At 37.8% G+C, this 25,591-nt stretch overlaps 1 protein-coding gene across 3 annotated transcripts; it reads right to left on the bottom strand.

Moving 5' to 3' along the window:
• Positions 1 to 406: 406 nt before the first annotated feature.
• lrrc38b (leucine rich repeat containing 38b) lies at positions 407 to 25,478 on the bottom strand. Of its 3 annotated transcripts, XM_025060392.1 has the most exons (3): positions 15,785 to 17,434; positions 6,238 to 6,519; positions 407 to 2,062 (listed from the first exon to the last, which is right to left on the bottom strand). In XM_025060392.1, the coding sequence occupies exons 1-2, from the start codon at positions 16,410 to 16,412 to the stop codon at positions 6,272 to 6,274; spliced, it is 876 nt and encodes a 291-aa protein (XP_024916160.1). In that variant the 5' UTR covers positions 16,413 to 17,434; the 3' UTR covers positions 407 to 2,062; positions 6,238 to 6,271. The 3 variants fall into 3 exon arrangements, 2 of the variants coding, with proteins under 2 accessions (XP_024916160.1, XP_024916159.1); XM_025060391.1 differs by lacking the exon at positions 407 to 2,062 and having other exon boundaries at positions 2,910 to 6,519; XR_001760704.2 differs by lacking the exons at positions 407 to 2,062; positions 15,785 to 17,434 and adding an exon at positions 24,999 to 25,478 and having other exon boundaries at positions 6,387 to 6,519.
• Positions 25,479 to 25,591: the final 113 nt, after the last annotated feature.

Raw genomic sequence — 25,591 nt, 5'->3', positions numbered from 1 at the left:
ACCATCGGTGCAGTGTGATTTGGGTGTTCGTGGAGACTGCTGGCCCCGCGACCACGGATAAGCGGATGAAAATGGATGGATTCTGAAAATCTTAATTTAGCACGTATTTTTTGCTGAAAAAATACATGATGGAATTTTTTGATAATTTGTTTCAAAGTTTAATGATTATTTTTTAGCAAAATCCTAATTTAGCATATTTTTTCTTCAGATGTTGAAGAACTATGATGACTTTTTTGACAAAAATGTTTTCAAAATTTTGTATGTAGAAATGTTTTAGAATAAAAGCACACGCACAGATGCACCTATATACACAGTGAAAGACGTAATGCAAACTGCGGGGTCCTGGGCAGTTTGGGACCCGGGGCATGTAATGTAATCATGTAATCTATCTATCTATCAAAATTACATTATATTTTAAATATTGAAAAAATATTTAAGTCGTTATATATAGATTTATTAATTGTGTTTGGAGTGATTTTGTACCATGTCTGCATGAAGTTGGATAATGGATTCTGCTACTACTAAAAATAATCGATAACACATCATTAGCAACCGCATCATGATGTTTTTCCTGTTTTTGTGTTTTCTTTTGAGAGAGCAGATATTTTACGACAGCAGCCATTAACAAAAAACCCACACACAAAGGTAGGAAATATCTCCAGAATAGGAAATGAGAATGAAGTGATTCTGTCATCTCCACTTTTCTCGGAACTCATTCATCTGCTGTCGGAGAGACAGAGAGGAGCATCAGGTGTGGTTTTCCCTTTTGATGCTTGCAACCTGAGTCCTCCCCCCTCCTCATCTGTGAGCCTCCATCCCACTGTAAACCACCAGTCCATTATTCATTCAACGCTTCCTCCCGCAGGCTTGGCGTTCTTTCCTCTTTCCTCCGTGTCCTTTCTTTGTAGGTCAGGAACACACAATATGAAGAGAGGAGAGGTAAACAAGTGCACATAAATAAACAAAAGACAAAGTCCTCTGTCAAATTATTCATTAACTAAGTTTAGCATGCGACACAATGGAAAAGAAAAAAAATACATTCTCACATTTCCATCACTGTCTAAAGAAAATGACTGCAAATATAGTCTCCATATTTGTTTAAACTAAAGAATCCACTCTCTCTTAATTGCAGTGGGATATTTGGGTGAAGTGTTTAAGTATTTCAAGTATTTCCTTCTTCATCTTCTCCTTTACTTCCTTTTCATTTTGTTCTTCTACTTTTGTTCTTCTTTTCTTCCATGTCTTCTTCCTCTTTTTCTTGATAGTCTTGTCTTCACCACTTACTCACTGTCTCCTCCTTTGTCTAATAACTACCACCAGTAAGTTCACCACTAGATGTTGCTCATTTCCTCTCACTGTTGTTTAAAAACATCAAAGACAATTGAAATAAAAGCATTAAATGCCCTGACCTTCTCTTAACACATTTGCACAGAAGTCCAAGTGGAGACATTTCCCATTGGAGTCACAGATCTGTGAAGCAGGACATGGGGGCTGTGGACCTTTTTTGTTTTTCCTAATGAAATGCCAGGTCCAGTTAGCTGATGTATGCAGAGGGAGAAGAGGCAACAGCACTGAGGGCATTTCCCAGAATCCTCTCCTCCTCTCCCTCTCCTTCTCTCTAGCTCACCCTCTCTTCATCTCTCCATAATAGAGTCCAAGAGCTGCAGCCTCCAGCTGTGTCACCATGGTAACCAACAGAGGTAAATGTTTGCAGGAGAATCCTCATCACGTCCGTCATCCTCACAGGCCTCTTTTCAGTGATGCACATTAATGTGCTCTGTTTAGGTCTCCCTCACATAAAAATTCATAGCGCAGAAGTTTCTGCTCAGAATCAAAAAATTCCTCCATGAGTTGCTCTGCGTTGTTTTAAAAAAAAGTCTGTCCAGCACTGCACGCCCCGAAGGTGAAATGATGCTTCTATCTTCCCATTCTCTGACTTCTCATTTCTTTACAGGAAAGTGTGTCATCATAAAAACACCTCTCCAACAGAAATTAATCATCAGCCTGAGAGCCTGAACGCCAGCCTCCGTACCACAGTCAGAACGAGCAGGAGACCTTGACACTGGGAAAATAAATAAATAAGACATAATAAAACACCAGGACAGGAAAATGCTCTGCTGAATAGTGATTACATGGCCTTTCTTTCCTCCTTTTTTTTAATGATCTTCTAATTAGGCTTCACACTATGCCACAGGCCGGATCTTCCCTGTAATGCTCTGACATCTTTGGAGGAAAAATACTGTATCTAATCACAGGCTGCATACCTGGTATGCAAGTCTGTGTTTTGGGGGGGAGGGGTGTCTTGTTTATTCACTTCCTATGAGCAGTGTTCTCATTTACATTCCTGCAGCGACAAACAACACAGAGAAATTAACATACTCTTTAGTATTTGCAGGAGTCGCTCTTATTTGCTGCTCTTCAAAGTGAGTGGAAAAGACTCAGTGAAGTACTTTTTTATGAATGTGCTCTGTCTTCTTTTTTCACAATTTCAAAGGACTTCACTACAATGGTGCTGTTGTCCTCTACCCAGAGGTTGGTGGAGACTCAGTAACTAACACACCAACCCCCAGGTATAAGGCAAAAACCTGTAGTGTCAAGCAGTGTTTCCCCAGCTTTTTTTAGGCACATATTATCCCCTAGTTTCAATTTACCTGCTCACTGTGACACCTGGTCCTGTTTAGTTGAACACAACACAGGTACACTTGCAGGAATTGAAGAAAGACAAAGATCTTTGATAACAAGACGTTTTCAGAACAATCAAGTCTAATTTTAAACAGAACCTGAAAATTCCCTTGCTCCCCAGGGATGGTGTAAAGGCAGAGAAAATAATTTGTACATTTGTCTGTATAAGACCAAGAAAGCTGACTATATAACAGCAAACAGAAATGCAATTAAGTGTATTTTTTTAATTTTACCAAACATTGATATACATTTACACATATGATCTGTGACTTTTGAAAATCCATTATAATTCAGCAACAAGGTCACACTCTCCTCCATCACTTTAAATTCAGAATTTTCTGAAAAAATAACGCAGGGTTTCTTCTTTAGATTTTTTTTTTTCTGTTTAAGCAACATCAGGGCTAAACATAGGAAACTATTGTCCAACGTCTCTGCATTCTGCCCACTGCCAACTAAATCTTCAGGGAGTGAAAGAGTAAATAAATGTACTTTGTGTGAAAGGTTTTAATAGAAAAATATAAATGGATTTGAACTTTATACCAAAGGTAACATAACAGTTCAGGCTCCTAGTGCTTCTAGTTGTGGCTGAATAAATGTGTAGATATAGGTGTACGTCGAGAAATATGCATAAGTTATAAGAGCTAAGCTAACATAATAATTTGTTAATATTTCATAACTACACAGTAGTTGGAAATGATGATGATAATATATATATTTTAAAACTTCTAGCTCTCTCTGAATGACTACAGACAACAACGATGATGGGATTTTATCATCATGTCTGAAGGGAAAAATACTTAATATAATAAATAAATAATATAAAGAATTATTTATTTTTATGGGAGCTTATTTGCTTAATCTTTTTTAATAGTATTATCCTTTCACTTATGGGAATTTAATTCTGCACAAACAACATGTCAGAAACACATACTGATGAAAGCACATTGTGTCAAGACCAGCGAAGTGATACATCTTGTAATTTCTTCAGGGAAAAATGTTTTATACGATTTTAGAGCTGTTTTTGATGTTGATGTTAAAATACTGCAACATGACATGGTCAGGAGGAAGCATACGGTGAGTTGAAACCAGATGAAAAAGGTATTAAGTAAAACAAAAAACATTGCAATGTCACAGTTAGGTTAAGGAAATAATTAATGTGCCTCACACAGGTGTCTGCAACCTGGGGCTCATGTGCCCCATATGGTACTTCAGCCTCTTTTCAATGGCTCCCTGCAGCAGGCGAAATTGAATATCTGACTAATGTCATAAGAAGATCAAAGTTAAACCAGTTTCACCATCAATTTTCAGCTTGCATGCTAACAGAAAAAGAACATAGTTGTTCTTTCTCCTTCAGACCCCATTTATTTGCACCTAGAGTAAAAGACTGAGATTCTTTTTGCCTAACATTTCGATTGCACGGAATTCTCCATGTCTCATGTAAACGAAGGAAGAAATACATTTCTTAATTTAAATAACAGTAAGTTAATTTCAATAACACCCAGATAGCTCGGTTGTCTAGTTTCTAACCTCAAATTACTTAACATATTAAATGTGCCACATTTGTATTATGGGAGCTTTTCAAGATAAGGAATCATTTTTACCAGACACCTGACACTTTCACATTAAATTTATTCTGAGTTACCATGGGGATATATTTTCTCCTTTGAAATAAAACAACTTCCTTCAGGAGAATGTGTTAGATTTAAATTTAACACCTTCTGGAAAAGAAAGTTTTATCAAAAAAAGACTAAAGTTCTTATGTTTTCTATGGAGACAGTTTTGAAACAATGCAGATTAGAGGATGCCTTTATAAAATGAAATGCCAAGTGGGAAATTTATATTTTAAGGGGCAATGTTTTAAATTTTCCCAATTCTCTTCTGCAAGCCTCCGAACTTGTCTAGATGGAACTATTGTTTAACTCCTCCAACCTCACACATTCACAGTGGTCGCTCCAAAACTCTTATTTAAATCTCTCACTGACAAAAAACAAAATTACATCACAAATCAGTGCAATTCCTCATCTGTGAGACAAATTAAAAAAATAATAATAAAATCTGAAAAAAAAAAAAAACCTGTCCCCAATACAATACGCTAATGTCCTACCACGGGGGAGTGTCTCGCCTTTTGGAAAAAAAAGAAAACAGGTTGATAGCATTTTTAAAGCTCAATAAGCTCAAGACTAAAAGTTTTAATAGTATACAGACTTGGTAACGTTCTGGTTCCTGTATAAACATCGCTACAATTTGTATCAAATCTTCCTTCTGTCTCCATGACAATAAGTCAAGTCAACATAATGGTCTAAGAGATTTGCCAAAATTAGGAATCACTATTTATTTAAATGTGTATTGTTTGACAAAGTTCTACACAAATTCTATATTAATACTGTAGTTGCCGTAAATTGAAAGATTAAGTGATAGTAGTTTTTTTTCTATACAGTTTACTGTTAATTATCTAATATATGAATATACAGAATATCTGTTTGCTTGACTAGGCTGTTCTATTGTACATTCATTTGTAATCATATATTTTTGAATATACTTAAGAATTATGACCAGACTGAAACCTGACCAGGGGATCGAGGTGCCAAAATATTGCAGATAAATTCTATATGTTTTTAAAACACATTCTTTTTAATAGCCAACAGAATGAGATTTGAATATATTAAAAAAAACATTTAAAATAAAGTCATTTTTGCAAAGAGACAGATTCTATAATTGTAGGAAAATGTTAATTAAAATAATGTTCAATGGATTTGCATTTGCAGCTGTATAAGATTAGCAGCGCTACAAATCATAGGATCCACCAATCACGCTAACCCAACAATGATGCTAAATTGCAAAATTCAATTTGAAAACAATCCTGTACATGTTTAGATTTTGTCTTCTTTATGCAAAACAGTTTTAGTATTGTGTTTATAAATCATGGTCTCGATATTTCGACATCGAACGCCCACATTCTGTTGGTATGCATTGTTTTGGCACATTTCAAACCCAGTGCAGTGAATCATCCACTAAACATCCCATTGTCTGATTCTTGTTTTGGATGGCTGAAACTGTTGACTAGCTTTACATGTGGTGAAGCCACAGTTTGTGAATCTGTTCGACATTCGACACAGCAAATGGCAGGGTATGTGGACATGTCATGTTACATGCAGTAAAAGACAGAGGTCGATGATGGAGTCAAACCTTCCCCTGCGTTTCAACATCACATTTCAGGGTTTTGATGCCACCGGTTGACATGTGTTTTTTACTGGCTTAAGACTGCAAAATGTACTGCAATGACTGCAGTTAACTCTACTTCAACTGTGTAGGCTTGTTGTACTTAGCCAGTGGCCAAAAAAAGATCCACCAGCTCTTCCTCACTCTTTCTTTTCTTCACCTTTTTTCTTATCACTTCTCACACTGTTCTGACCTCATCAGGACTTTGGCTTAATTATTAAAAATGTCCTAATTTTCCATATTCCATAAATCTACGTACAATTACAACAACTGTGCCGGGGCAGTGCTCATCACCAGAGGTGGCGTGACATGTTCCGTCATTGTGAGTTAAAATACCTTCGATAAATAAATAAATGACTGAATCCTTTTGTCACTCCTCACTCTCCTCCTCGTCTCCTTTTGTGCCTTTACTCCAGCGCTGGAAGCAGTGGACGGTGGAAGCAAGGAAGAAGCTGGTCATGATGGCCACCACAGACACCGAGATGCCAGAGAAAATGATGATGAGCAGGTCCGTTAGAGTCAAGGTTGTCTGACACTCACGGAAGCTGTCCTTAGAGAGCTGGGTCAGCGACACGTGCCGGCCGTCCAAAGGGAGTGAACACTCCATGCCTGCTACACCTGCAGAAAACACAATTAGAAAAATTTACAAAAATAAAAATACATCATGTTCATGAAATTTAGAGGTGGGATTTACATTTATAGAAGAACAACCACTGCAGAAAATAGAAGTGTTAGAACTGCCAGTATCACTAAGTTTTCTACAAGACAAAAAAATAATGCTTGGACATGTTGACATGCTAGTGAGCGTAAATGCTGGTGTACAGTCCAGTCATATAAAAACATCTTCAATCCATCCATTTTCATTCGCTGATCCGTTACCGGGTCACAGGGGCAGCAGTCTCCATAACTGCCACACAAATCACACTGCACCGTACCAACCTGAACCTTCCTGTGAGTAGTGAGTCCACTGGAAGGTACCAGCTGCCCTAACCGGGATTTAATCTTGCCCAGGAGGTGAACCCTGGGGTTCCACACCAACGACAGAGACATTGCCTCTGGGCCAAAGCACCACTATAAAAACATCTTCCATAACAATACTGTTTACTTCAGCATCAAGGAGCACCTACCCAAAATGCTGTATTAAAACTTTGGAAATCCCCCTTTCAACATTCCTCCTCTCCACCTCCTCACTCCATGACCAGTTGCTCTACTCCTTGATACATGGGGGAGTATGAAAAAACTAATGTCTTACAGTTTTAATCTAATTCTGTAATGTCTTGTATTGGGCAGTGTTTCTTTTCTAACAGTATGTTCTGATTTATTTAGTGTACACTTGATCAGAAGGCTTTACTCTAAGCTGCACAAGAACTGTACTGTACGCCTACACACAGGGTGATATGAGTTCAAGTCAAAATAATAGGAAACAAAGGACCACAGAGACAGTGTTGAAGGTCTATTATGATTTCTATTACATTAAATCAACCATATGCTGTGGTTTAAAAGGTCAAAGACCCTCTGGTGGAGAGAAGAAGCAGTGACCTGTTATATACATAACGGCTGTCAATATGAATGTGTTAAGTGTGGTAATGCACTCGTAAAAATTTATCAAAATGTTAAACTATTTTTATGCCATCCACTTTGCTCTCATACACAGTCAATACAGATGTTATACAGATGTTATTTACACACACTGTGGGGAAAAAAACAACAACTCAAGTTTATGAAAAACATCACAACTCCCAGCATGCCTTTTTTCTGAGGTTTCAACTTTGGGTCTGACACACGGCTTGCGTCAGTCCAGCAACAAGACTTGTGAGTGAGTCTACAACTGACAGGTCGACTGACAGACTAACTTTAAAGAAGCTCTCAACAGGTTCTACAAGCAACTGTCAAAACATCAACTCTACTCAAGATTCAGATGCAAGATGTTTATTGTCATATACACTGTTAGAATGCAGCCACCCTCCTTAACAGCCAACACACACTGCACAATAAAAATCACAATAGTGGAGGAAAATGCAGTAAAAATTGTGAGAAATTTGCTAAAAATAATATTTATCTTTTCTGGACCCCCCAGTGGTTTGTCAGCGTTAGTGGCACTGACCCTATGTTGAAGACAGCTATTGCTTGCTGATCTGCTCATTGTTATGCTCCATACGTAACATTTAATTGAATTTCGTCTGTCCTGCTTTAGCTGCCAGCTAAAAGCTCTTATACATCAACAAATAAGACTCCATTAAAAATCAAACCTTTACTTAAGTTTCCGTACAGGCCACGTCTGTGACGGGGCACCTTGACAAAAGCCATCTCTAGATGAAAGCAGGATAAATCACTGTGTCTCTCTGGGTCTGTAAAATTCTCCTTGTTTATTTTCTGGACATAAATGAAAGGGACAGTGACATCATCTTATTAGATTTCTAATGTAGTCCTTCAGTGAGACCTTTCTCTTCAGCTCACTGTTAGAGTGACACACTAAGGTCAGTTTTAACATTCATGTGATAACATCTGGTCCCTCGACAGCACATGTATCACTGACAGCTTTATAAAAGTTTGACTTTAATTTGATACAAGTGCTTATTATCGTCTCTGATTGCTGTGTCCAAGTCGTAAAATATACATGGAGTTTACTTTTGTACTGCTTACACAGTAAGTTAGAAATGTACTTCAGGGAGGAAAAAAAAACCCAAGACATATGGAGGAGAATGAGCCTACAGGTGGGAGGAAATATAAAAAGTACTGCAGCGTCGGTGGATACTTTCTACTGATGCTGCACATGCACATGCAAAATCTTGGCTGTGCATCAGTTTTGGACTCAATGCTCAGCACAATTTAGAGTTTACTTTATTTTGCTTTTCTCAAGGCTGATAATATACATGTACACTTTCAGAGACCTCAATTCTTCTGCACATTTTGCCATTCACTTAAGTAAGAAACCTATTAAGGACAAGAAGATATCAAAGCTTAGATTATATACTTAAATCAAATATGTTTGTATGATGATGTAATACAACAAATAAAACTAACACCAGTTTGTAAGTCATCATCAGTGACAGTTGAAACAACAGTGAAAGAAGGTGATGATGTAGAACTGGTTTCCATCTTTCTTTGATTGACTCTTTACAGTTTTCATAAGTTCTGTAACTGAGCTCCAACTTGAAAACTGAACTCTGAATGTAAAACTGAATGGAACTAATCCAGTATTACATTTCCAGTAAGAGAGGTACTATTTCTCACACGTGGTGGTTATGTCCATCACCACAGCATGTCTGTGTCAAGCACAAAATCAGCTCCAAGGTCATGCACATTCAGCAGCTGGTTAAACACCTCATCTTCTCCAACCCTTAAAAAGTAAAGACATTTTAGTTTTGTCTTTTGCAAAACAGACACCAGCGGATACAATTTGAGCAAAAAATGTAATAAAATTAATAATAATAATAACGCAAGACAAAGCTAATTTCAGTGAATAATGTTGCAAGAAATATTTAAAAAATGGACAAGGGATTAGTGGAACAGTACTATGGATTTTAATTACTAAAGCATGTTATGATCCATCTCTCAGCTGTTTTATAACCTTCACAAATGATCAATTTAAAACCTTCCTAAGATGAAAACCTGTTAAAATTACAGAAGCCTCGCAACAGATTTTCATCCAGTTCTATCTGGACTTTAATTTAAAAAAAAAAAAAAAAAAAAAAAACTGGAAGAACATTGAATTGTTGTTTGTTTCATCCTTAGGGAAGGAAAAGAGGCAGGTCATGACCTGGTGTAAAGACATCTGCCAGTAATTCTACAAAGAAATAGTTATCTGATGGAAAAGGCACTGCAGAAGTCTTCAAAAGTCTCAAAAGAAAACAGAAATATCAGTTTCCTTTCTATCATTGGGTCAAGATTATAGTCTGTAGATCACAATGTCTGGAGTGTGGCCAGCATAGGTTTACTCTGCAGTAACATAACAAATAATGACCCTTACACTATCAGGTACGTCTGCCCAAACAGCTATGTTACAATCCTGGCTCAGACAGTTGATGGATTACATTCAGGATTACAGCCAGCTGAGGGGACAGGCTGACTGCTGTCTCAGCTGTGATTGATCTTAACTCCAGGTGCCATAGACTAGTATTAGATGCTTTTTTACTCCCTTCAACCACTGTCCTTCCAGATTGATCTCTGCACCAATAGAAACTTAAAAGATCACTACAATATTGCATTTCCAAGCTCCTGCAGGAGTCAGCAGAAATGCTGATGTCCTCTGTGGCTCCCAGAGCAGTGGTGTCTAGACAGGCCTTGTAATCATTCACATTTGGATAATGAATAAAGAAACTGTCCTTTTTTTCAACATTAACAAAACAATGTAACAGAAATCATTGTTGACACTTAAAAGCAATCATGAAAAGTACAAGATGGGAGAGACCTGTCGGTCATTCCTTTTGAGTAGCCATTGGTATAACCAAATTACTGGTGAATAGAACCAAAAGACCTTTTACTGTCAAAATTAACAAAATAAGTTCAGTAAACTTGAACTTAACACCATCTCAAAACCCAGCAAGTCTTTATAGAAGCTTCAACTTTAGGCCGACATCCATCTAGCATCAGATAACAGGAGAGTCAGTAAGTCTAAGACTGATAAAAAAATGAAAAGCTCACTGATAAAAAATGAATTGTGAACCAACGTAGACTGATTAATATCACTTAAGTTTGGAAAAAAACTCTAAACACCTTCAAGATGTAATAACTAAGATAAACCAAAAATCTATTACTTTTAGATATTTTTCTAACACTTTCTCATATTGATAATTCCATCATTTGGATCCAGTCACAACTTAAATATATCCCATCATGCAAAGCACATGGGATATATTGCTTCGGTAGTGACCATCTAACGTACACTTGATTTTGCAGTGAATTGCTGGATACATTGAGTGCCCTTCATAGTGGACTATTTCCTTGAATAAATAAGTTTAAACAAGCAGAATTATGCCAAGTCCAATGTTAAAAGCACTATTTGTTTTTTTCATTTGTCACAATCAATTCTAATAAAATATCAAAATGTGCAGGTCTGAGCAATTTGTTTTTCACACACTTACACAGGGTTGAACTATCCTCCAAGCACTAGCACAGTATTTGCTGTGTGTGTAACCCAAAGTTTTTGCCTTTTCACCTTTCATTTTTCACACTTGCAGAATATACTTCACTGGTTCTGGACGTGCAGCAGCTGATGGTGTCAGACTGTATAATTCTGTCCTTCTTTTTCACACTCTGCTAGCACTATTTCAATCACATTGAAGACTTTAAATAAACATCGAATTAGGCCAAGATAAAAGGAGCTGCCAGCCTGTGTTAATAGAACAGATATTTTCTCATCACCTACAAATGAGCAGTGAAGATAGGAGTTGATGTCATGCAGGCCACTGATGTGTTGGTCCGCTGGTCAGTGGAATTGTGTTTTAAGGCCTGATTGTGCAGTACGCTAACAGTTTCCCTGGGAGCAACTTGATAGCCTTCGAGGGAAAAGTCAGACTTTGGTTCCGTCACATGAACTGCCTCTCTGTAGTGAAACTGCTCTGGTCATATCTAATACTGACAGCACTGCCATCCTGAGTCCTGGCTTAAACCTCTTGTGGGAGTTGGTCTGCCCTGCCCTGCCCTTTAGGCAACTGTGGCTTCAGTTACTCCAGCCAATGTGCTGCAGACCTGTGTCACTCTGAATTATACATGGCCTTTGTTCGTTCTTAACCCAAGAGCATTAGAGACAGGAGTGGATCGTGTTTACACTCATCCCTGGATTAAAACTTTAATGAGTCTGATTGGTGACAAAAAGAAAATATTGGTACTGAAAACCAAATACATGCTAACAAAATAATTAAAATAATAATAAAGCTATCAAGAGACAAAGGCACACTATAACATAAACACACTATATAATATATACCACTAATATCATATTAAAAGTGTTGCATCTAAGAGCTGAAAACTTAAATGTCTTAAAGGCTAAGAATAATTGCATGGATTTCAATTTATATAATATATAAAAAAAGAAAATATTTGTTACATTAATAAAGTCAAAGATTTAATATACTCAGAGACTTAAATTTGCCTTTTTTGACATATTTACATATTAATTATTCAGTCGTTTTTGAGTAGTCACAATAAAAACAGATGAGAACCACATCTGTTCCTTTATTATACAAAAATGTTTATCTCATCTTGAATTGAATACTGTTTTTTTGACTGAATCATCATTAATCACGATTAATCATTATCGATCCCTTAAACTTAATCAGATCAGAAAAAAATTTGAAAACATAAGACTTTATAATATAAATAAAATAAAAAATATACATTTTTATGGGCTAAGATAAAGCAACTGTTTCCATCCTTACATTGAGAAATACCCAGATGTAGTGTATATACTGGGAGGTAGCCTAAAAATGTCAAAACAAGATTTATAAGCTTTCACCAGGCCTCATATGTGACCTCACATTTCTGTATCAAAAACATGTCTACTGGGGTTTAGAATAAATCAATCACTCTCCTTGGCTAAAAATTAGCCTTTAACAAACCACTAACAAACAAATTCGCAGTTCCTGTGTGTCAGAATATTGAGATTTGGCAGTAATATTCTTGTATTTTTTTGTTATGCAAGGGAAACTCATTAGGGAGGAGATCTAGTTTTTTTGGGCAACAAAGAACAAAGGTAAGCATCCTCCACCCACTCATCATGCTGACCTGGCTGCAGTAATCAAAGCAATGCAAATGGAACGTGTGCTGGTGCTGCAAAGAGAACTCAAAATCACTGGGGAAATCAGAATGTGAAAAATGGAATGGGAATTGGTTTTACGGTATTGGCTCTGCAGCTGCCACCTTACACAGACTGCCACAGAGGGAACCGCACACAGTGGCAGCTGAATGATGAAATATGCATCTTTAAGCATACATTACATTAATGTTTACAACCACATAGGATTTAAACCTTGTACATGTTTGCAAACCATTTATGACATTTTTATGGGATGAAGATCTGGAACTCCCACACTGGCGGAAACGACAGAGGTCAAAGAGTGATCTGTGTCAGTATAATTGAATTTCTCTATGATGAATGAGATATTAAGTGTAAACACCCACAGTGATGACAGTATCATTAAAAGTTAAAACATATTACAGAGCTTATCCAGTAGATCTCAATTACAGATGAGTGGCCATCTGCGTTGTTATGTAAGCACTTCATCAGCTGTTTCCCTTAATTACGGATTCAACTACAAAGCTGGCATGTGAAAATGGAACAATTTTGATAATCCTACTCACTGTAAAACCTCACTGCCGTTTTGTGTTTGTCGAGCAGCTGATCTGAACTCTACAGAGACTCTGTGTGACTGAGCCATACCCACATTCTAAAGCACGGTTGTCAGCAAACTGTTGTCACATGTCAAAACTCCCAACTGCAAATAATTTTAAAGTTAATTTGTGAACATTATTTAATTATTTCTGCTTGGACACACAATAAATTAGTAACTTCTATATCCATTTTTTCCAAAGTTCTGATATCTAAACAGATTAAAATGGGGTTATATTTACAAATATTTAAAAATTGATTTGTGGTGTATAGAAATGATCCACAGTCACACGTAAACATCATTCACTGAGTGACATTTCTATCTGTGCAACCTGCCGTCACACTCACAGCATGTTGTTGGCGTATTAAACACAAGCAGGTGGAGGACACACCACTGAAGCAGAGATGACAGAATGGACAGAAGACAAAGAGGACAAATTAAAGAAAAAAAATGCTGACATTTATGCAACATTCACAGTAAACTATACACTTTTAGAAGCTCAATTACTTAAATGACACTAAATATTATTAAGCAGCAAAATATTATGTTCCTTTGTGTGCCTAAAGTATGTTCTTAATACGATCTACACCAACAATGGTTTAAATGCATTGTTTTTGGGGACACACATGTTCCTAGTAAAAACATTTTGCAGTTCATGCTGAGTCAGAGGATATTTTGAGATTCAAGATATAGTCTAAATTTAGACAAGAGTTAGGGTACAAAATAGGTCTATATTTTTAATACGTATAGTGAGTCTGGGGCTAGGGGATGCATTGTATGTGGTCCTCACGAAACACAAAAACCTGTGTGTATGTATGTGTACAAGATAGAGTGTGTGTCTGTGTGGTCATTTTCTAAGCCAGTGGGCTCTGATGGGGTCATAAAACAACACCTTGTGATGTGATGTGAGATATGCACTACTAACTCAATTTGAGAGCCTGTATAGACTGGAGCAAGTTGGCAGCTCTGGCAGGAGCTTGGCTCTGGCCACTGCCATCGCCTGTGCTGTTGATGTCTGCCTGGTCAGCATTGCTAATGCTGCTCATTATGTCCTGCAGCTGACAACACTTGGACTGTCTGATTAATACATTTGCAGCCTTACAATACGGTAAATCTGTGCCATTTTCTATCATAATTAGACCCCCCAGATAAGTTAATATTATGCACTTTGCAACAGTAGGCAAGAAATATTACATACAACACATTTTCTAGTTTTACCAAACTAGAGCTCTTTTTTTTGCAAATGTCTTTGCAAAGTGAGTAAATATACATTTGACAGGTTCAAATATTACTTTTAAACATGTTTTTGTCCTTTTTGTGTATACAGAAAATCCTCAACATCTTAGCAAAGATGATTTAGGTTTTGTTTTATAACTGTATCTTTACATTGGTGATACGATATACCAAATATTGCACACTGTACCCACTGTTCTACATTCATATACATTTTTATATCATCAATCAAAACTGGATTCTACCATCTCTCTAAGTTGATAAACCTCCACTGGACTAATAACCATAACAAATATTAAAATCATTTTTATTATAATGGATATTATTGTTAATTTATCAGGTATTTCATTCATTATTTAGTTTTCCTTGTAAGGAGAGAGTATAAAATCAAATTAAAATAAAAAAGTGTTGAAATTATTCAAGCTTCGCAACAGGTTTTAATTTACCTTCATCCAATTTGTTTCTTTTCCCTTAATTAAAACAATGTTATAACACTGATCCAAATCCAAATCCCAGTAAAGGATGTCATTTTAGCAAATATAGATCTTCCAAATTTATACTTGAACAACACCCCATCATATAACTAAGCTGAAAATGCATCTGTGCTACATTTACCCACTATAAAACATACAGCAGAGAGACTCGCTGTTTGATGTTGGCTCTAATATACAGGGTCGGGCATGACAAAACAACAGCCTTCTTATCCAACAAACCCCTGTGAGCTTTGCACAGTCACAGTACAGTATTATCCTCAGAATCCACTGAGACAAATATTACGAAGGAATTATATTTGATAGAATAGGGCAGAATATTGAGAATATTACTCTTTTCACCCATAAATTGTTCGAGTATTATATAATACTTTACAAACTGGTGGATATTGGAGCTAACAGATTAGAGGTTAACACTTAATTTAGCTTAAATAGTTGAACCAGACACAGAGTTGGCTTCAGTCTTTTTTTCTATTAGTTGTTTAATTCCTTCTACTTTTTATTGATACAAGTGCATACAAAGCTAAATCCCTTGGTTATTTTTTACATTTTATAGTCTATTATGTTGTGATTCTCAAATTTACACAAGGGTTTTGTCTCATGTTTCAAACATTGTCTCATAGAGTATGGGGGTGGACGACAAAGACGAGACCAAATTAGAACAGGGAAGAGAAAGGGAGGGCATGATGGAGGGGGTTCCCTCTCCTAGAGGGGAAATATAAATAGAGCAGAGATGTGTCACGCCACTGGTTTAACCACAACATGTTTGGATGCTGCTGCTCAGATCAGCTTTTTTGCCATGTTAAACAAACAGTTCTCAATACTCACCATTTGGAAGCTTGTGACTGTTCTCCATCAGCCATGCAAACAAATTGGCAAAAGTGCAGTTGCACACCCAGGGGTTGCCCTCCAGCCTCACTAGTCGCAATGAGGGTAACTGACTCAGTGCTCCCACCTTTAGGCTAGACAGTGCATTTCGCTCCAGTTCTAGTTCCCTCAGTGAGGTGAGTCCCAGGAACGCCTCTTCACTCACCATGCTCAGATATGGGTTGTTACCTAGTCGGAGTTTAATCAGGCTGCGGGACTCTCCAAACATGCCTTTAGGGATTTCAGTTAGATTGTTGCTGCCCAGATCTAGAAACACCAACCGCGAGGAAGTGCTAAGTGTCCCTGGTTCTATGTGAGAAAGTGAGTTGTTCCTCAGGTCCAGGTAGACCAAGTCACTATACAGAACCAGGAAGTCCGATGGGATGCGTGGTATCCAGTTGTCTGCCAGCAAAAGTCTACGCACATCCAGCGGGATCTCATCTGGTAAACGGGTCAGTCCACGTCGGCTGCAGTCCACAGTGTGAGGATCTGGGCACAGACAAGTTGTAGGGCAGTTTTCCCCCCGGGTCCATAAGACAGATGACAATAAGATGAGGATAGGTTGGAGCCAGCAGACACATGGCAACATGGTCAAGGGAATGAAATGAATGAAAGACAGAGGCTTGGGTCAGGGTGAACAAGAGAGTAATGGGGTAGGGAACAAGAGGGTGAGGGTTAGAGGGTAGGAGATTAGGGTAGGGGAAGGGAAGGGGAAAGTAGATAGTGTCAAATGAGGATCAGTCCTTCTAAAGGAGCATCCTGCCTTTGAAGCGGTGAAAAGCAGCTCAGCACTGTGAGTCGTCAGCACAGAGATGAAAACTATCTTCAAGGAGATCATGTGGCAAAGTGCCTGCACAGAATAGCACACTGGATGTTTTGAAAAAGCAGAGCAAGGATTCTAGTGAGCGGTAGGGAGAATGAGAAAAACAGAGCTTAACAGAGAGGGGAGGGTAGCTCAAGAGAGGTAAAGAGAGACGAGCGAGCTGGAAGTGATGTGAAGCAAGAGACACAGAGAAAAGAGCGGGGGATTGAGAAGATGGATCTGTCCGACACGATGCTCTGTAAATAATCTGGCAGCAACAACAGACAAAGACAAAAAGGTTTGTGACATAAAAATGAAGCTGTGACTCAAGCATGATAAGCAGAGAGGAACAGAGTAATATCCATCTGTTCTTTTTGTTTCCTGGTGCAAAAAAGACAAGGACTCACAGGACATCGTTCAACTGTGGCACAGGTTTCTCCTCCTCCTTATTTCCCATTGCCCTGCCACATGCAGAGAAAACATGGCACTGCTCAATGTCACGCTTTCTAGCCTCACATCAAGGTTGTGCAGCTGCGGATGGAGGATCCAGCAGATCAGGAGGGAGTCTCGTGGATGTGGAATGTCGTGCTGAGCTGCACACAGCCATGCCAGTCTACTGCTGTCTCTGGAATCACCACTGTTCTTTTCATGCCCTCTCCCCTCTCCTTATTTCCAGGGAGGCGTGTCTGAGTTACACTATCAACATGTGATGTCACTTCCTATAGTATGTAGGAATAACAGGCAGATTCTGCCTTTACTTGGAGAGAAGACATTATATAAATTGAATATTTATAAGTAAACATACTGGGGTGTGGATCTTAGCCATCAGGGCAAATTCTAAGAGATCATTATTTATTTTTGAGGTCTTAAAATTTGTCTGTATAAAATAAATATGTTTTTAATTGATTGAATTAATTTGATTTAGCAAACACCAGATGACCATTTGAAAATTAATTATCGTGGCTTCATTAATCTTTTCACTAAATTATTTTAACAACCCAAATATCACGGATAGTAAACAGCTCTGCGTCGCACACCATAGGACAAATGATTCAGTGTGATGAGTTTAAAGCTGAAATGAGATTTGCTCCAACAAATAAATGAAATTGGACTAGAGCTGCAGCAGGAAGGGCGAGGAGGATTTCTTTTGGTTAAAGGCTGCAAGAAATGTCAATACACAAGTGTTGTTCTGAATAGTTAAGTATAGATGTGGGAGAGGGTGATATATTCTCAATGCAAACCTAATAAATTAATAATTTTACTGACTGAAACAGTATGTTAATTAAATAACAATATATGTAACCAGGTAATAGGGAACGAGATCCGACTCACTTCATCACACTTAATCTAATAATACCACTCCTTACTGAAGGCACTGACTAAAGTCAGATGAGTCAGTGGCATCGACACTGACAAAGAGCTTGTGCCAAAGGGAACACAGAAGCAATTCTGTGGTGAAAAAAAAAAGAGGAATGTAATCACAATCAGCATAAATGCAATTAAAAATCTAACCCTAACCCAACTTTGGTGGTTCAGTGAAAACATTTAAATTTGAATAAATTGATTTCATTATTGTTTGTGTTTTTACACAGCTACCAGAAAACCATGATCGTCTTGCAGGACCACCGACTGCTTTGCCATTATGTGACCCAGCAGCTAATATTTAATCCTTCATTTATTTATATTGGTTTTACTGTTTCAATACAAGTAGTTTGGTGTATCATTTTTGTCAAAATCTGTAAACAAGCTACCTGAGAAACCCTTGAGTATTCTTCTTTTTTCTTTAATTTCAGAAATACCATCTTCTTACACAGAGCTCAGAAACCTATTGCTTTCTGTCCACATGTAGACACCAATCAGTTTTATATGGCCCAACACTAGATATTAAGTAACAGTGAAACCTGCCCTGTAGCTCTTTCTTGTAACATACACTGTGTGGTCACAGCTTTGACTGCCAGTAGTGTAACCAAAGGATTCACCAGACAGTTTACTAACAGACATGACCCGACTTACTCTGCCTTTGACTGACTAAATAAAGTAGGTCAGGTTAAACAATCAGCAGCAACGTAAACACCACAACTTAATCTGTTTAGGGTCATGGATGGAGCTGAAGCTGATCCAGACTATCATAAGACGAAAGACACCGTGGACAATTGGTAAGTCCATAGCAGGGACAAATGTATGTAGAGACAAACTACAGCATTCACATTCAAACTCTACCGTATTACTGTTAGATTTGATTGTCTAGTTGACCTAATCACCAATCAGTATGTTGCGGATTAGGAAACGCAATAAAGAAAGTAAATCAGGAAAGAATCAGTGATCACACCATGATCTTCTGGTTCTGAAGGTAAGAGTAACCAACCACTTTTCCACAGCTTAAGATACTGTAAATAGTTCAGAGATTAGACTCACCATAAATTGATACATAAAAAAAGAATGTGGCTGATACCAGCTCAGATTAACTGTAACACAATGTGACTAGTAGTCAACAGATTTCTACGCAAAACTATCTAAAGCTATGCTAAGCTATCTATTTCTTACAAAAGCATAATATAAATTTGTTGAATCAGGTCAGCGTCTTCTTACTCAGACTCTGAAGACACAGACGATTTTGGCCTTCTTTTTATTAATGCCTTTTTACTTACACAATGAAAATAATAATAATAATAATAAAAATAAACCTTTCCAACTGGTTACACTTTGTTTGTCGCCACCAACAGAAGTCACAAGTGGTGTAGTTAGTAAATGTGGGCCCTCAGTAGGAGGGCAACCCCCATGGATCAGCCAGTGGGACAGCAGAAAAGCTAAGCACTCTCCTGCTGCAATTAAAGAATTCACCATCAATAAATGATGAATGTCAAACACAGTGTGATGGTTGGCCTGGTAAGTATCCAATGTAGATTCATGGTCGCAGCAGGGTAGTAAACAAGGTGTGCCATGGTGGAAACACAAAGAGAGGAAACAGGGGGATGTTAACAGAACCCAACTGCAAATGTCACCTCTTTCCTTTTAACACTTCTTGGAATGACACTGCGGACATTTAAGGTGCTGCAGCAGCTGTCGCTTCATAAGCTATTTGATGACATTTTGGATTCTGGGCAGGCTGCCCTGCTTTACTACAGGAAGTGGGCTAAAGGACATGGGTGTTCCTTGTCAGCCAAGGGCATGGCCAGAGACAGAGGCTTGGGATGACCACAGGCACCATAGTCACACCAACGAGTGTTAATGAAACTCAAATCATTGTTTTCTAGACCGTAAAAAAGACCTGGTGTAATTATCTTACTTGAAAGGATGGTGGTAGCAGTTATGTTTGTACCAAATGGTACAAAGAACTAAGCTCACTAGGTGTAACGGAATTCCAGTTTCTTCAGTAATCTGCTGACAGGACACTTTGACATAATATTGTATGGCATTTGTAACTTTGGGGTTACAAATGTCAACTCATGATCAATACCCCCTTTATGTCTCTTAGTGGGCTTTAATACAGCTTATGCAGTAGTTGTGTTCATAAGGAAAGGTTAATAGATCTGTCATTGGATTGAACCAGGAGGAGAAATAGAAGATTTCATACCTAACTTCTTTCTTGCTGTTGTCTTTCTTTGAATTTTACTACTTTATCTAAATCATTAAAGTCAATAGTTGTCAATAGTCAGTAGTAGTCATGAGGAAAGGCCTACACCCTGAGCAGTTTTCTAGTCAATGAGAAGGCCACACACAAGGACAAGTTAAAAAAAAATAAGTATTCACTTTCACAAATGCTCAAATTAGAGTGAACTTGGACTGCACAGAAAAACACATATGGCAAGAGCATATACAAAGGCCAGAAACCAAACTAGCGTACGATCTTCTTCTTACTGTAAGGCTAGCACTAATGACAGCTGCCATTGTGTGGCCTGCCATTTTATTTTTTTCATTGCTATTTGTTCACTTTCTATTTCAACATTTTCCAAAAACGTCAATCTCGTTATCACTCGAATCTTAGTCTTAATTCTTCTGATAACTACTGAATAGATTATCAGTGCAGGTATAAAGTAAAACAGCATTAAAGGAAAATCAAATACTGCTTGGTTTGGTGCCTGGCCATCAAAACTCCATGTAAATCAATGTAGTATTTTCATTGTTTCCACAGGCCCATGGCACTTATCACAGACTAATCAACACCTACCTGTCCCAAGCTAAATAAATTGTGAGGATTACTTGCTGTTGTGACCCCACAAAGGAAATTATTCTTCATTCAAAGTCAATAAATATAAAACTCTCATTACCACGTACGTTACCAGTGGCTAAAATGATAAATGCTCCATTTGTTAAGAAGGAGGTGATCATTAAGGTCAGTGAGTTTTCCCATCCCATGTGTGTGTTTTAATCTTATTATGAGTGAAGGTTACATCTGGTTCACGTTGTCACGTTTATACTGGGGCAACGTAGTAAATGACGATCTCATTCACTCAAGAGATTATTGCCTTCTGATGCTGTAATATTTTAGACTTGAAGTGACATGATCTAATTCCCTCTCAGGGAGGCCATTAGGCTTTAGTTCATACTTTACCACTCCATATGAGAGAAATCCATCAGCTTGTGTCATACAGCTTCCTTACGCCTAATGGATTTTAAAAAATTATCAGTAGAAGGAAAGAGCAGCAGATGAAAACTGTTTACTAAAGTCTTGCCTCTGGTTTATGTCCTCTGGTTTATGTATATGTATATATATATATATATATATATATATATATATATATATATATATATATATATATATATATATATATATATATATATATATATATATATATATATATATATATATATATATATATATATATATATATATATATATATATATATACACGTCTCAAAATATTTATATACACTAATTAACCTCCTGTGTCATAAATCTACACTAATTTGACAGTTTACAGCTTTAACATGTTATATCTGTTGCCACCATTGTGTCGAAAAGGTTTTAGTAAATGAGAGCAAAGCGTTTCTCTCACAGGTGCTGTGTAGAAGGAGGTGTTAATGAGGTTATGTGTTCCTCTCATGTCTAAATTTGTCCAGCTTTATCACCACACTGCTTTAGTTACCATCTATGCAGAGTCATTGGCTGAGGACGTTCATTTGGTGCCATGTCATCTTGAAGAATGAACGGTTTTACTTCAAGATATCTGGGTAAATATACAGTGCAATTAGAGGTTAGGTGTACCGCTTTATATGTGACATATCAAATGTATCGAATTTGTTAGGTCTTATTTTATTTATTTGACATCAGGGCCAGCTATCCACATCAGAACTTGTGCTTGTCAAACTAGTCACAGTATACCAAACACTGTATAATTCTGCCCCTACACTAAAGGGGTCCATAATGGAAATAATTGAAAAGAAGAGAAACAGCAGCTTCAATAATGTTTGGGAAATACGACTGTGGAGTTCAATGAAAAAAGAATCTGGTCTGTTTTATGTATTTTTTTCTGGTCATGCATGAGTATGATGTAAAGCAGCATAGACTATGTGGTTTAATGGTTCCCAAGTTGAGGGGTGGGTGGGACACAGAGCAAATGGAGAGGGAAAGGGTTGTGGAAGTAATTCTGTTGATTTGTGAATTACTTGTCTTTGTTGATTAACCACAGCGGTCTAGTTGGAATTACAGTTCACTGGGAATTTGAGCAGTAGTTGTAATTGGGCATACGTGAAGCTGTTTGACAATAGGCTATTCTACAAATAGGGGGTGCTGCAGAAAAGGTTTTTGAAACCAGAGTAGTAAGCATTTCCTATTTTTTATCTCAACTTATTTTATTTATTTTAATGGTTTGTTGGCTTTATAATTAGTTTCTCACAAAGTGTGGCAATAAAAAAGTCTAAATATTCAACATTATTCTCATAAAAAGTTCCAACAGTCCAACCACTGTAGGAAGCCTGCTATATTTTCGCTAAAGAAAAAAAACATTTAAATCAGTGCCTTCAGTCTTGAGCTCTACACTCTTTTCTCATTTCTTTTATTCCAACAGTGAATCTGCTGAGAAAGTGGGTCTTCTATCCTCCACGGATCTTCTACCCTGCAGAGAGCCGGATGTGACGTTGTCACAGATTTTGGAGCATTGACTGACGACAGAAGTCCCAAGTGTTCAGGTACTTGTTAAAATAGATCTTCTTTGATGGACATGAAGGAATACAACCAGGGATTTCCACTGACAGCTGTGAGTTATATCTACTCAACCAACATCACTTTGTGAAAGTGATGGAATTGTTCTATTCAGTGTGTGTGTAGCATTAAGGAGGAATATGACAGCTATGCCGTCGCATGTGGCTGATGAAGACACATAAACAATACTAAATGAATAACAATCTGCTGATGCAGTGACGTAACGTCAAATGGTGGCTGCTGACCTTGTCACTTGCCGTAAGGATGGTTGATTGACAGACTACTCACCCTGACAGCTGCCCCCACCATCTAGCAGCCAAGGAAAAATAATGGATTTTCTTTTGGATAGAAATTGGTGTGCCATGTGAATAAAGTCATCACAGAGAGCCTTCATGTTTCTGTCATGTGATAAATCAGAGCCATTCCCTCCATCAAAGGTTGTTTGCTCCCAGCCATTTCTGCTTTCTCTGATGTCAGGATGTAGGTTACTGATCTATCTTTGAACTATCCACTACCCCATGTTTAGATTTTGCTGATTTGCCATCATAGGTCTCTGGCTTTGTAATTATTTTTTTAGGTCTGTCAAAAATATAACATTTCAATCCAAATATTCACAAAGACACTTTGGATTAACCACAATTAACTGAGATTAAATGTGATCAATTCAAATTTCTAAATATAACAAAAAACGTAACAGCAGGTAGATGTATATGTTCACATGTTTGTCACCAAGGCCTTTGTGCACAAACTCAAGATTAAAGTGACAGGTACAAAGACACCTAAAACAGTGTTTTAGCACCACTTAAAATTTGTCATCTTGCCACTGGAAAGATTTGCCATGTCCACATGTCAAGCACCAGCTCAGGTTGACCAGAAAGAAGGCTCGGAATGATGACATCATTGGGTAAGTGCCAATGGCTATCATGATGGCAATAGAGGGGGCAGTAGAGTAGCACAAGGACAAAAATAACACCAGCAGTAACGTCCGCCTCTTCTTCTCTACGAATGACAGAAAGTTTTTCCACCTCACACTTTGTTATCACTATGTATCTGGCTGTGATCCAGTCTGATCTCATTTCACTCTCTTCACTCCAAGGAGGAATGCCACAGTACAAGCTACAAGGTTAAATGTGTTTGGATTTCCAACCACAGAAAGGATGTCCAAAAGAGGAGAACAGATTCTGCACTCAGACTCAAAATATCAATTTAATTTCAGGGGCATTTCATTTGAAACAGAAAATGAGAGAAAGATGGAGGCATAAAGACAGCGACTTTTTCAACAGCTGCAAATTGAGGTGGGTGGAGATTGTTGCCAAGGAGATTAGTCTTGTGAGCATGAGGTGTGACTTCTGCATCACTGCCTCCTCTATTTTTATTGTTTAGTATTCTTCCCTGCTCCCCTCAATTCTTTTTAGTCCTTCTGCAACATCATACATCATGTCTCAGCATCACCTAACCCCCATCCCAGCACCACTGTGAAGACAAAGGTGGGGGCCTCGCCTGCTCTCCTTTTTTTTCTCTTTCTTACCAAGATCACCGTCAAAGTCACATGTGGTGAAGGGAAGAAAGTGGTTCTGACTTTCACCAAAGGCATCTCTCTCTCCTTCACAACCAGTCGAAAATGTGAGGCAAAGTTCTCACAGCACGTGTCAGTCAAAGCATGGACACACACAGACACACTTCTACAAACTTGGGTATTTCAAAAACCGGATTTACCGGCCTCATAACTTTAGCCATACTGTATGTAGGTAAAAGACAAAAGATGACCAAAACAGTTGTCAGAAAGGTTTAAACACACATGCTTTACACCCATGCCAGAATATTGTACAGAAACTATATATATGGGGGGGGGGGCAACAATTACATTTGTAATCGCAGTTATACACTTTTATTTCAAATGTTCTGCCAAATGTTCTGTATGAACTAAAACACTTTAAATATCAGCATTTTTTATACAGCAGCTGTTGAATGAGTTATGAAATTTAAACAACGTCATTATAGCAAATACAACCACCTACTAAAGCTTATTTCCACTGCCAGTGCATTTATGCTATCCTTTTTGTTTTATACACATACACAGCGCTAAAGTAGGTGTTGGTGCTCCACAGAGCTAACAGCTAATGCCGCTGTTTACAAAGGTAATAGCGCTCCGCAGCGCTAACAGCTAAAGTCGGTGTTAATGCCGTGATGCCGGTGTCAGCAGTAACAAGAAGAAACAACGCGGACCTTACCTCAGTTCCGTCGTTATTGGGAATCGATGAGTTAACGGCGGTGAACGGAAAAACATGGGTCAACTGTTCTCTGTAACTTTCTGCTGTGTTGACTGAATAATTTCCTTTCGGAGATGAACAAGTACTATCCTATCGTACTTTGAAAGCAACCAGCTAATGCTACTTACTGACTTAAATAACAGTACACAAACCTGTGGGGCCTTGTGTACGTGGTAGCGGTTTCTAGGATGTATGATTGGACAATGACCGTTTGAGGGCGGGGTTTTCCCGAAAGGTCAATTTTCTCCTTTTCCGGTTCCCGGTTAGCGCTGCAACAGTAAGCAATTTACGTGTGCCGTAAAATAAAAGAAAAGAAATAATGATAAAAGAAAGCAAGACAAAAGATGACCAAAACAGTTGTTTTTGGAGTTTTGTTGTTGCATTCAGACAGAGTAAATCCTTTGTGCATTTTTTGGAAAATAAATTATTTGTAAAAGAAAAATAAATAAATAAGTTATCAGATACATCATGTAACAATCCAATAAATAATTTAAAGTAAGTGTTTTAGATACAAATTACACAAGTACATTAAGACACTTTCAAATTGTGCTTTT

This window comes from Cynoglossus semilaevis, chromosome 11 (genome assembly GCF_000523025.1).
Source record: "Cynoglossus semilaevis isolate Cse_v1.0 chromosome 11, Cse_v1.0, whole genome shotgun sequence".
NCBI lineage: Eukaryota > Metazoa > Chordata > Actinopteri > Pleuronectiformes > Cynoglossidae > Cynoglossus > Cynoglossus semilaevis.
Note: the sequence above shows the minus strand (reverse complement) of the source record. Positions and strands in the feature narration are given on the sequence as shown.